At 45.1% G+C, this 13192-nt stretch overlaps 1 protein-coding gene across 2 annotated transcripts in view; it reads right to left on the bottom strand.

Moving 5' to 3' along the window:
- Window positions 1-13192, bottom strand: part of KIF2C (kinesin family member 2C) — a 49035-nt gene that overhangs the window by 16545 nt on the left and 19298 nt on the right. For both annotated transcript variants that reach the window (XM_077823847.1, XM_077823848.1), the window contains 7 exons: window positions 10223-10277; window positions 9964-10126; window positions 9515-9605; window positions 5561-5624; window positions 4537-4628; window positions 3896-4038; window positions 760-964 (listed from right to left, as the gene is read on the bottom strand). In XM_077823847.1, the coding sequence (XP_077679973.1) occupies window positions 760-964; window positions 3896-4038; window positions 4537-4628; window positions 5561-5624; window positions 9515-9605; window positions 9964-10126; window positions 10223-10277 (813 nt within the window). The remainder of the gene's footprint in view (window positions 1-759; window positions 965-3895; window positions 4039-4536; window positions 4629-5560; window positions 5625-9514; window positions 9606-9963; window positions 10127-10222; window positions 10278-13192) is intronic.

Here is a 13192-nt window from a genome sequence, read left to right as displayed (position 1 = left end):
GACTTTAACTTCTAACTACACTTAACAACTACTTAACACAAACTACTATAAAAAAATTATTTGCAAGGCCCTAAGGCTCGAAGTCGAAAAAGACAAAACTGCTAGCCAAGGACAAGGTTCTGACTAACCACCACGAGCGATAAGAAGGAACTGAAGGGGTGTAGGGCCAACAGCGCCTAATATACCAATGCATGAGCGCAGCACTCAAGAGGGCACCACAGTCGATCCTATGGATACCTCTAAGGCAAAAATCTCCAACAGCCATGCACATAGGCGTGCACACAGCTAGAATGGAATCGGCATGAGCAAGCACTCGAAGAGCTAGTTAATAATGAGCTATTGTAGCAGCACCTAGAGGACTCAAGCAGGGTCAAGGCCTCATTCTGCTAAGTGCTATACAGACACAAAGGAAGATATGGCCCCTGCCTCAGAACTTTTAGTTATTTGACTCTTCAGGAACACCTTATGATTGTCTAACTGCTTAGACTTTTAAATAGACTTCTTGGGTATTCAGAGAATTGTTATAGCAGTCTCTGGGCTGACAAGGTTTAAGCGATTGGATTCCTGACAAAAGGATTCTGAATGGAAATACATGCAGCATAACTTTCAATGTAAAGAGTTGGGCTCCTTTGAGGATGGTCCATTTTTAAAAAATATAGACTAAAAAAGCATCCTGTAAGGAACAGCCCTGCATTGCCAATAGGTCATTTCCATCCAAACTTTGCTGATTAACATTGACGTTGCTCTGAGTTACTCTACCTTCAAAGCCAGAAGGCTCTTGTTTATTTCTGCCCCTTCCATGCGTGTCTGCCGATCAGCACTAGAAGTATCCGCACCTCTCTCATTTCCAGCTAAGTCTACCAAGGAAAATTTGCCATGTAGTTTCCCTCTTCTGCGTAGTATGATTTGGAAGCAGGCATGTGATCGTGAGGAGCTAGAGTTCGCAAAGGTCTGTCCAGATGTCCTGTAGCAGAGACATGGATGAAGTTTATTACAATTTTAGATGTCACAAAGCATATTTCATGCCTAGCTCCCCCAGCACTATGCAAGAACATTCATAATCTATTCACAAATGAAGTCAGTAAAAAAGTCTAGTTTATCTGCTCAGTTTTATTAACAAAATCAAAAACCCCACTGTTAGACATTAATCCAATTGAATTAAAAAAATAATTCCATTATTTCCACAGCTTGATTTAATCAAGCCCTAATCCTTCTCTGCTATACTCCTTTGCAGACACTCCCATTATCTCTTCAAGAGACTCTGAAGCTGTATATGGAGGCTGTCACTAGTACTAAGGAATATTTTTCCAGACTGCATGGAGAGAAATGCTTCAGAAAGCAGTGTTACCACCAACCCCAGCTAGCAACAGGAAATACATCAACCCCTGTACCTCAGAAGTCTGACCTTGAGGTTTTGTAGTTTGAGGGTTCACTGCCAGCAATTAGAGATGTCTCAGGGTACAGAATCAGCTTTCCTACCTAGAATGCCTCTGACTGACTACTCAGATTCCTTACAGGTATTTAATGCCTAGAATGATACCTGCCCTCTCTTGAAGCCTTATAGCCCACATTCAGTTTCCCTACCATTTTTATCCTGGAATAGACCACACCTCATGCCATATCATGTTTCCACTGTAAGATGAAACAGGTTCCCTATTTTGGTACAGTTTACCCATTGTTTAGTACCATTTACACTTGGGTACCAGACCCCTGCCACCTACCCAGTCAAGTCAGTCCAGCAGTTAACTTCTCCCAAACTGCTGCCTGATGCACTGTAGATGCTCTGAAATCCTTAAAAGGATTTTTTAAGTATATGTTAATTATTAACCCCTGGAGGATTGACAGGTCCAGATTTGGTTTGCTACAGGGCAGCGATACATGTTTTCAGCAAGTATATGATGTGATCCTAAGAATCCCTCAATGCCAGCTGGCAAAGGGCTCTCTGTTCTGTCAGCAACTCCTATCAGGCCTGACAAACCCACTACACTTAACACACTGCTTTCATAGCATTTATCCAAGAAGTGTCTTGTGCAGTATCAGATGAAAGCCAATGACACACTGGTTGTCACTATTGTTGTGAAATGTATGCACTCACTCTATATGATAAATTGTGTGAGCCTACTGATACTATGCCATAAAGTCTGTAACTAAACAAAGGGAAAAACAAATTCTCTTCCAGACAGAAGGGAAGAAAAGTCTCTGTACAATGTAAATTAAGCATGGTAAAGCTGACATAAAGGAAGCCCCATTTGCGTGCAGAGTCAACAGGAAAAACAGGCTGATGGGGAGGGGATATGAACTCAACATAGCACTAGCATACCAGAGAACAAGCAACTGGGAAGAAGTCTTATTTGGGTGGTGCATTTCAAAAGGACACATTTCAAAGATTTACTGAAGAAGGGAAAAGAACCCCTTTGTAGGACAAAGGAGGATTCATGAAAATCTGGACCCTGGTTATGACTGAAAACTCAGCAACTCTGTCAGAGTGAATTCTGGAGAGGACCTCTAGTTGATTAACGGTTACCTTTCCTATTAAATCAGTGTAGACTTAGGATTGCATTTGATATTTTATTTGTAACCTGATCTTAATATTCTTACTCAACTACTCATTTGAATCTCTGTTCTTTATTAAATAAACTGATTCTTTTTTGTATTATAACTACATCTCAGCGTTGTAGTATTAAGCGAAGTGTGAATCCTATATTAGATCAAACAACTGTTCCCTTTGGGAGACAGCAGACTTGGTAACTACTGTGTGTAGCCAGTGACAGGGGCCAGACACTACAGGCAGATGCTTCTGAGGTGCACCTGATAGCCTGTAAAGCAAAACAGGACTGGTAGAGTCCTGAGGAGAGCATGAATGGCTGAAAGGCTGGTTGTGTTCAAGAGCTGACACCCAGCTACCACAAGATAAACTCCCTCATGCCAGAGGTCGGAGGTAAAAAGGTGACATACAATCCTGGGCATGCCAAGGAAGTGTCACATATGGGTGTGGACGTTTAGTATGATGGCAGATAAACTACCTTCATAACCCCACCCTCCCCTGATCTCCATTACCATCTACTGCCTGAAAAGTTCCCCTCCCACCTTTAGGGAGACAAAAACTCTTCATAACATATTACTGTAGGAAGTATTAGAGTTTGGAAAGGTTTAAAAAAAAAATAGTCAACGTAAGTTGAATGTGCTTAGGGAGTTCTAGACTAAGAAAGGGTTAGGGTAGATCAATGCAGACATTCAGTGTGACACACAAGGTCTTCCCTAAAATAAATTTTGTATTGCACTTCTAGCCTCTTCAGAGTCATGACAAGACTGCTTGCTACTGAACTCTTATAAGTTGGAGGAAAAACTTCTCTAAAAACTCAACTAGTTACGAGAGGGGAGCTTCACAGAGAAGCCACCACATGGTGTGGAATCAGCAGTGCGCAACCATGCTGCCACCACTGTTTTTCAACCGTGATATGAGAAGAGCCTTCAAGAGTTCGGATGTGTTACATGACCAGCAAATAGCATCAGACAGTCCTTGCCTCCCACTCAGAATCCTGTAGTGCACAGGTGCTGCACCACAGACATCCCGTGGTTCTGTTAACCAGACAGTTACCTTGATAGGTTTTGAATATTATGCATGAGCTAGCCATGTTTAAAACCTATTGCAAGACACCCATGTCCATGCTTTCCCATCTCTGGGATTTGGTCTACTGCTGATTTTCTTTCTTTTCCTTAAAGACAAGGTGCTAAGGCATGTGCTTGTTATTGGGGGACAAAGTTCATTGCCCCTTATTTTAAGCCTGGTTATAGATACCCTATAGAGACTTGTAATAGGAAATAAAAGGCTGGAAAGCTTAAAAAAAAACAAACATCACACACATTAAGGAAGCAGAAGCGCAGGGAGACAAACCTGCAGGCACTGCCCATCTCGATCATTCTGATCACGTCATCTGCACAGCTGACTTGTCTTTCTTGGAGGCCAACTACTTGGACCTGCTGCTTTCCATCCTCAAGCACTCGGAGTTTTGCCTTCTTATTCAAGAGATCAAACACCTGTATTTGAGCAAGGAGATGGAGATGCACAAGTAAAGAACCATCCCCTACACCAGGGGTTCTCAAACTGGTGGTTGGGACCACTCAGGGGGTCTTGAGGTTACTACATGGGGGGTCGTGAGCTGTCAACCTGCACCCCAAATCCCGCTTTGCCTCCAGCATTTATAATGGTGTTAAATATATTTTAACAAGTGTTTTTAATTTATAAAGGGGGGTGGGGGGAGAGAAGAGAAGAGTCCACACTCAGAGGCTTGCTATGTGAAAAGGGTCACCAGTAAAAAAGTTTGAGAGCCCCTGCCTACACCTATTTCACAGTTTCCTCATTTAAAGAAGAGGTACACAGCATGAATTATGCATATCCCAGACTTTCCAATTCAATACCAGAGGCACAAAGGGCCCATGTTCCAGCAAGGACATGCAGATAGCTAAATAAAATCGTACCATGTATCAAATGCATGGTCAAAAAACTCAGACTAAAATCAAGACACAAGATCTCACCTTTCCATTATATATTTCAAAGAATGTCACATAGACCTCCAGGTCATGATTCCTGTACCTGGGTTGGCTTTGAAGGAGGAAGACATCTCGTGCTGATGGGGAAAGGAAGAAAAAAACATGACCTAACCAGATTTTAGAACAACAATTTCAGCTGCCTCTGGGACTCTGCCCCTTCCAAAATTCTTCACAGCAAGGCAGTTATAGTATCTAGTAGCTGGAATGACAATTGCCCCAGCCAGATAGTAGTGGAGTTATCTGTACAAGACGACTCCTCCAAATGAATCTGATTTCAGCTGTGTCCTCATTAGGACTGAAAAAAAGAAAGGGATTATGTGAGCTTCTACTTCTCAAGTTATCAGTGAGCAATGACTTTATTTTCTGGCTTGGTTAATACAGTCAAGTTTTAACTTTGCAGAACATTGCAATCCTCTGTAGCTTTGAATCACTTGTTAAAAAACAAAAAAGCGTTAGTTGGGATTCCTAGACAAGGAAACTTTCAGGTACAGTTCAGCAAATAGAGGAAGATTCTAGTTTTGAAAGGGAGAGTTCAAAAGTAAATCCAACTCCTTCCACCACTCCCCCCACCCCCCCCCAAAAAACCCCCCCAAAAAAACCCAAAGCTTTCCTTTAGGGCCAAGCTCTTACTACTAATTTGTTAGGAACCAGCAATACCCTATGCAACCAACCAACCACTCTGTCTCAGAGAGTGTTTTGATCTTGATTAAATTATTTTTGCTCTAATAAAAATTAGTGTTAATACCATTATATACAGAAGCTATATATTGGGTAATATCTATAGTTGGTGATTTACATAACTATTGCAACTAAATTTATCACTGCTTATTGGGAACAACACATGATAATCAGGGTTTATAGGAATTCTTTAAATATTTATTCATAAAGAACTTTAAAATAAAGGCCTTATGGACTTCAATAACTTCTCATACATCTATATAGTAAAGTCTTTTATGAAGGAAAAATACTATATACAACTTGGATTAGAAAACTTGAAGAGTCAACTTACATGCAAAAGCATATATCCCCTTTGAGACATTCTGAGTTTTCCCAGAGAAGTCTCCTCCCATAGTCTACAAAAAAAAAGCCATTATAGAGGTGCAGTCCAAGCAAGTCAGGTTATCACTCAACTGTAGTTCTAACAATATTCTAGGAAAAAAGAGTCCACATGAACAGCCTGTGATCTCAATGGACTAACTAGACATGGCGCTATGCCATGTAATTCAGGATAAAAAGCTTGATGTAATTGTGTTAACTCATTCTGAATGTTTGGAACTAGTCAGTGTGACAACCACGTTTTTTCCAGCACCTAGGACAGTAGTTACCAAACTGTGGGTTGCGACTCCAAATTAGGGTCATCTTTCAAGTTCCCAAAAAAAGGACACTGTAGGGGGGATGCCTTTGGCCTCACTCTCGAGGTGGGAGGCAATGTCGCTCCCTGTCATTGTGTCTGGAGCAAGACTGGGATGCAGCGACAGCTGTCTGTCAGCACCTCCCTGCATCTCCCCCTTCCCAAGGCTGGAAGCCAGAGCCAGGGTGGGTAGGATCCAGCAACTGCGGATGCAGCGGGAAACATCATTCAGGACGCGGAGCCAGCTCTTTCTGAGCTGCAATGTCTACTGTGAAAAGATCCTGGATGTTTCTCCTTTTATTTGAAAAATCAGCCTGGACAAAAGGTTGAGGATCAAAAAAGAGGAAATGTTGGGAAAACCCAGACATGGTAACCCCACTCCAAGTGCAGTCATGTCATCAGCACATGGGGTCATAGCAATCCCTAATGTGTGGAGGACACTATTTGCTCTGCACCAAGTGACTTCACAAATGTATATAGTGTGTGTGAGGTCACACTGTGCAGAGGACACCATTTTGTAGCGCATGTATGTAGCGCACATATACGATGCATGAGAGGTCACGCCGTGTGGAGGGCACCATTTTGCTCTACAAAATTGTGTCCTCCATGCTGTCTGGGGTCCTGGAAAGAAATAAAATTCATTAAAATGGGGTCATACCAGCAAGAAGTTTGGAAACCCCTGACCAGGGACAAAGGGACCCTCTAGGTGCCATGAAATGTAAGGGGAAATCATATGAGTTCCAGCCAACTATTTATCTACAAGCAAGAATTTGGGATCTTGGCAAAGTAACCTGGCTTCCTCTGTTCAGAGAGCAAAAAAATTGCACTCCAAGATAGCAAAATTTTCCATGTGGCATTGAAAAGGCAGAATTCACTGTGTTTCCAAACCTGGCAAAACCTTATGTTAGTGTCACTGTGACTACTATCTTGCTCATCCGTCCACGCTGCTTTCAGTTCCAACAAAACTAAGGTAGCTGCTGATGTTAATTGCTGTAACAGTTATCAACACTACACCCTCTAAAGCCTGGAACTGTAGTTATTTAATATAAACCATTAGCCTAACAAGATCCAGTATCTTAGTCTGCCAGGGCTCAATGTATAGTACAAGTCCTTCCACAAGCAGCCATCTTTTCCAGCACTAGTTCTGATCCTGGATCAGTGATCAAAAATGGAAAAAATGTAGTTTTCCTACCTATAATTTGTATCTAGGTCTCCGAGTAGAATCTACTTAGCTGAACATCACTACTGGGACAGACCTGCCCATTCCATGCTAATGGAAGTGGCCTAAGCGTTTTGCCTGTGAAATCAGACAGTGCTGCTGGACCATAGCAGCATCAAACTGATAACCAGGAAGTTTTTAGATGAAGCTAAATAAACCTGATATTTTATAGGTGTAAACATTTATGAGCCCATAGGATTCAATCAGTAAGGTATATAGGGAGTGGCCACAACCAGGGATCACCTCCATTATAGGAATAAAAAAAGTTGCAAAGAAAACAACTCCTTTTGCATGCCTGGGTAACACCAATGGGAAACAACAAGCCATAAGACAATTCCTAGGCTACTTTTTGGACCTTTTTAGCATCCATCTTTTACATCAGGATTAGTCATTTGTCTAATCAACTGGCACTAACCAATCAGAGGTTTGAGTTAAAACACTTTGCTACATGACCTGGGGAAAATCATTACCAAAAAACACACACAAGGCGGTGTATTAGGCTACTCTGACAGGTGACCTGAAGGGAGAGAAATTCAGACTTCGTTCCAGTGACTGGAAAGCTACAGGGGAAGAAAACAGGTTCCAGTTACTGAAAGTCTAGTATTGAGTATCCTGTAGGCAAAAAAATGTCCACACTTGTAAGGTCTCCCCAACCTAAAAGCTGGTGTGATGGAGGCAGTGAACCAGGACCAGAGTGTGATACCACAGAACAGCTGCAGAAAGTCTGAAGTGAAAGAGAAAAGCTTAAGATACCTAACTCACAGCAGTGAAGATCTGCCCACTCCACAAGTAATATCCAGATCAGGGGGTATCCATGTGTCACGTTATTGACTTGAACTGGGACCATATAGAACATGGTTGCAACCAAGGTCCTGTAGTGGCACCAAATCTTGTAATAAGGGGGTCAAATAAGGTGTCTAAGACAAGGTTATGGTTTGATGGTTATGATTATGCTATCTGTATGCATGTATCATTTTTGTATTGGCTCTATATTGTCTGTATTTCAAACTTGTGCTATGCTTCTGGGTGACACCCCCAGACGAGTTGGTGTCAGCTCTACCTAGCCTGCTTGACGGCCCATTAAGGGCCCTCAGATATACAACTGGCCCATTGAGAGAAGGCAGACACGCCTTGTGACTCAGCAAGGTATGCAGGGACATGTCTATGGACAGAACTCTGAGGTTTTTCCAGGCCATGGGATGGACAGCTTGTCTTTGGAACAAAGAAAGACCACATGGCATGAGACTATAAAAAGCTGCTGCAGCTCCTCCATCTTGTCTTCAATCCTGCTTCGTACCTGTGGAGGGTCTTTGCTACACTGAAGCTTTGAACCAAGGACTGAAAGACCCCTCCCAGCTGGGGATGTTCTCCAGAGACTTGATTTGAACCTGCCGTTTATTCCATCACTGCTACAAGCCTGAACCAAGAACCTGGCCATTACTGTATGTCATTGATTCCATTTAACCAATTCTAACTCTCGTCTCTATCTTTTTCCTTTTATGAATAAACCTTTAGATTTTCGATTCTAAAGGATTGGCAACAGCGTGATTTGTGGGTAAGATCTGATTTGTATATTGACCTGGGTCTGGGGCTTGGTCCTTTGGGATCGAGAGAAACTTTCTTTTATTAGGGTATTGGTTTTCATAACCATTTGTCCCCATAACAAGTGGCATTGGTGGTGATACTGGGAAACTGGAGTGTCTACGGGAATTGCTTGTGTGACTTGTGGTTAGCCAGTGGGGTAAAACCAAAGTCTTCCCTGTTTGGCTGGTTTGATTTGCCTTGGTGTGCATAGAAACCCCAGCCTTGGGTTGTAACTGCCCTGCTTTAAGCAATTTGTCCTGAATTGGCACTCTCAGTTGGGTCCTGCCAGAACCAGCATCATTACACCATGTATGAGAAGAGGCTTATTTTTGTAAGTGTATTAAGTATTTCTGGAAGAGTTCAGAGAGCCTTTAAAGTGTACATCTTCAAAATATGATACAAACAATCCTTACACCTCTTGAGTGCGCTAGTACCCTATTTCACAAGCTGGGGAATGAAGGCAGAGAGATTGAGACTTGCCTGAGGTTAGTGACAGAGCCAGGATTACAAGTCAGCAGTGCCTGGTCCTGGTCTTCAACCACTAAACAACATTGCCAGAGTCAGCCTCATTACTTTCTCAGCAATATGAAAGGAAGCAGCTATTCGCTTGCTGAAGTTTTAATGGTTACTAACTCACCTCTTGGTAAGGTAAGTGAACTCTCTCCATTATCATTTCAAAGGACGATCAAAAACAAAGATCCAATTGCTGGATGAAAGGCTATTTACCTTAAATATCCAAATGTGCTTTAATCAGTTTATCTAAACTGAGATATTGGAGGCCTTTAGAAGACAGCCAGCCAGTCACTTACATGTGTTTTGCCGCTGCCTGTTTGGCCGTATGCAAAACATGTAGCCTTTCCACCCTCAAAGATGGTCTGTACAAGAGGCCTCGCAGTGAACCTAGGAATTTAGAAGTATAAAAAGAATAAGGCACAAAGAAAGGAGGCACTCTCCTGACTAGCCCATACTTGGCTTCAGCCATCACTATACTTCTAGAATCTTCAAATAATTCCCAGGAATCCAACAAATGGAAGTGGATTCAGTAGTAAACATTAAGATCAGACAGAAACTAAGCTAAGGGCTCCTGTTAGATGTTTCACAGTCTACTGGTCTCTACCAAAACCAAATATGGTTAGCTGGATTGTAAAATATCAATCCCTTTAAACTAAGACAATCTGAGATAGTAACCCTTTATGTTTTCATTCCCACCATGTTAATCCTGTGCTGCTCAGGCCCACTATGTAAGATGATATATTACCTATAAACCACTTCATTGGAAGCAGTTTCATCAAATGAAAAATCAAATCTAAATGCCTGGGTCTCGAGATATTTTGTTAGGTCCACTTTCAACTTTGGCTCATGCACCAGCAGGACACACTTGCTGGGAACTGTAATCACATCACATTCCTTCTTGTGAAGTTCTGTTGATGGAAAAAAAATATTTGTAACATGAATGAGTAACGTCAAACTGGCATCTGATTCCAGGCTAAATTTTGCCAATACAGACACACACTTACCTTGCTTATTTAAAGGGCGCTTCCTTACACAAACACAGATCCTGCGCTCTTCTATCTTTAAGAGAAGGAGAGGTTACAGTGAGACTGAATACAGAGTATCACTATTCCCCCCCCCACCACCACCACACCTGTGGTGAATCAGTGTTGCAGTGGAGACTGTAAGGATACAAGGGCCTGGTCTACACTACAGCATTAGGTTGATGTAAGGCAGCTTACGTCAATCTAATTATGTCAGCGTACACAATACAGCCCTTCTCCTGCCAGCGTAAGTGCCCTACTACACCAACATAACTCCACCTCCACAAGGGGCGTAGGGCTTATGTCAGTGTAGTTCAGGTGACGCAGTGTCCCTGTAAAAACTGCGTTACTTGCATCTATTGGCTGTCATTCTTGTCAATTTCATGGCTCCATACTCTGCAGCCAGGCTCCTGCCTGGTCTCTGCTCCAAGCTAGGCTGCCACCCAGGCTCCCCATAAGGAGCCACAGTTGGCTTCCTGGCTCCATTCCTTTCTGGGAATGGAGTAACCAACTGGACACTGGGTGCAGATCTCCTTGCTGGAAGCCAGGCTGCCCCCCACGGCTCCCTAACAGAAACAGGGTAGCCACAGCAGGCTCCAGGCATGGATCTCCCCACCTGGAGCCTGGCTGCCCTCCTGGGGTTTCGGCCCCTGCTCCCTACCAGGAGCACAGCTGTGCCCGGCAGGGAGCTCCACATCCAGAGTCCTGATAGGTACCATGCCCCTGGCGGGGAGCCAAGAGGCCTGGTGCAGCTGCCCCATTCCTTGCGTGGAGCTGCGGGTGGAAAAAGAGGAAAGGGGCAGCCTGACAGGGAGCTGAGAGCCCTGAGAGCCATTGTCCCCTTAAGTCAGTGGAAGTGCTCCTGGTGAAGACGTACACCACTGACAGGAGGAGGATAGTGTGGATGTGAACCACCACAGTAATTACTGCCATGGCTGTATGTCGACCTAATGTAGGTCGACTTAAGTCTATAGGGTAGAAATGGCCAAGATCACTAATGTCTCCTCCCCATCACTATTCTGTGAATACCACCAGAGTTCACTCTAATACTACTGGTCAGAGCAGAGCCATTGTTGGCAGGTTATCTAAGACCATATCCTATTATTGCAGAAAGCTCACCCTACTGCAAAGATCTATACATAGTGTGTTGGGCTAATGAGAGCCTGGTCCAAAACAGATTAAAAATCCAAACAGACATGATAATTTGCAACGTTTGTAATCAATGTGCCAAATTCAGCCCTCCAGTAGCTCCCCTGATTTGAGTGGGACACACTAAGGTTGTATTTGAATGTATACGAGGGATGCAGCACCACCATTCGCTTAGTCGAAGTGGAGACCGCCGAGATTCCGATCCGGAGCGGAGTTAAGTAGGGCTGTCCCCTCAGCCCCATCATCTTTAACCTCGCCATGGAGCCGTTGCTGCGAGCGATCTCCAATGGCCCAGATGGCTTCAACCTCCACAATGAGAGGGTGAGCGTCCTGGCTTACGCGGATGACCTGGTCCTGACCACGAATGACCCAGAGAACCTCCAACGTATGCTAGATGCCACCAGTTGAGCTGCCGATTGGATGGGGCTTCGCTTCAACGTAAAGAAGTGCGCAACTCTCCACATCGACAGCAGCAAAAGGGACTTGGTGCAGACAACAGGGTTCCAGATCCAGGGCGAGCCCATCATCCCCCTTACAGAGGGGCAGGCGTAGCATCTTGGCACGATGACAGGTTTCTGTGTCCGGCAGACACCTGAGGACACCATTCAGGAGATCTTGCACGATGCCGCCAAGATCGACGCCTCCCTGCTAGCACCGTGGCAGAAAATAAACGCCCTGAACACCTTCCTGATCCCCCGCATCTCGTTTGTCCTAAGGGGATCCTCCATGGCGAAGGTACCCCTCAACAAGGCAGACAAGATTGTCCGGCAGCTGGTGAAGAAGTGGTTGTTCCTTCCCCAGAGAGCCAGCAACAAGCTGGTCTATATTGCCCACAGGCATGGCAGTGCAAATGTCCCCCACATGGGTGACCTGTGTGACATCGCGGTGATCACCCACGCCTTCCGCCTGCTGACATGTCCCGATGCTACGGTAAGGAACATTGCAGCAAACGCCCTCCAGGACGCGACAAAGCAGCAGATCGGCAGAGCCCCCTCCAACCAAGACACCGCCAGCTTCCTGAGCTGTTCCCTGGATGGCGAATTCGGATGGGACGGGCACAACATCGCTTCACTGTGGTCCTGCGCTCGCAATGCCACGCATCGCCTGGGGAAGCGCATCGGCTGCCGCTGGGAGCGGTGCGAGGAGCACCAGGAGCTGGGAGTCCTGGTGCTGCAGATCAGGCCTGACAACACCACCATTGTCACCCCGAGTGCCAGGGGCATGCTGGAGAGAACTCTGAAGGCAGCTATCCACTCACTGTACATGGAAACCCTGAAGCATAAGCCGGACCAGGGTAAAGCCTTCGAACTGACCAGCAAATGGGACACCAGCAACCACTTCCCCGCTGAGGGCGGCTTCACCCGTTTCACAACTGGCATTTCATCCACTGTACCCGGCTCAACTGCATCCCGCTCGATGGAGCCGTCCGCCACGGGAACAGAGATGAGCGTTGCAGGAAGTGTGACTACTCCAACGAGACCCTGTCCCACGTCCTGGGCAGCTGCAAGCCCCACTCCAGAGCCTGGCAGGTGCACCACAACGCCATCCAGAACCGCCTGGTAAAAGCTATCGCACCACGCCTGGGGGAGGTCGCCGTGAACTGCGCCATCCCCGGTACTGACAGCCAGTTGTGACCCGACGTGGTAGTCACCGATCATCCTCGTCGACATCACGGTCTCCTTTGAGAACAGGACCCCGGCCTTCCGCAAAGCCCGAGCTCGTAAGCTGGAAAAATACGCCCTCCCCCAGCTGACACCCTGAGAGCAAAGGGGTACGAGGTGCAGATTGTCGGAGCCCTGAGCG

Source organism: Eretmochelys imbricata, chromosome 8 (assembly GCF_965152235.1).
Source record: "Eretmochelys imbricata isolate rEreImb1 chromosome 8, rEreImb1.hap1, whole genome shotgun sequence".
Classification (NCBI taxonomy): Eukaryota; Metazoa; Chordata; order Testudines; family Cheloniidae; genus Eretmochelys; species Eretmochelys imbricata.
This window is presented reverse-complemented; position numbering and strand designations above follow the sequence as displayed.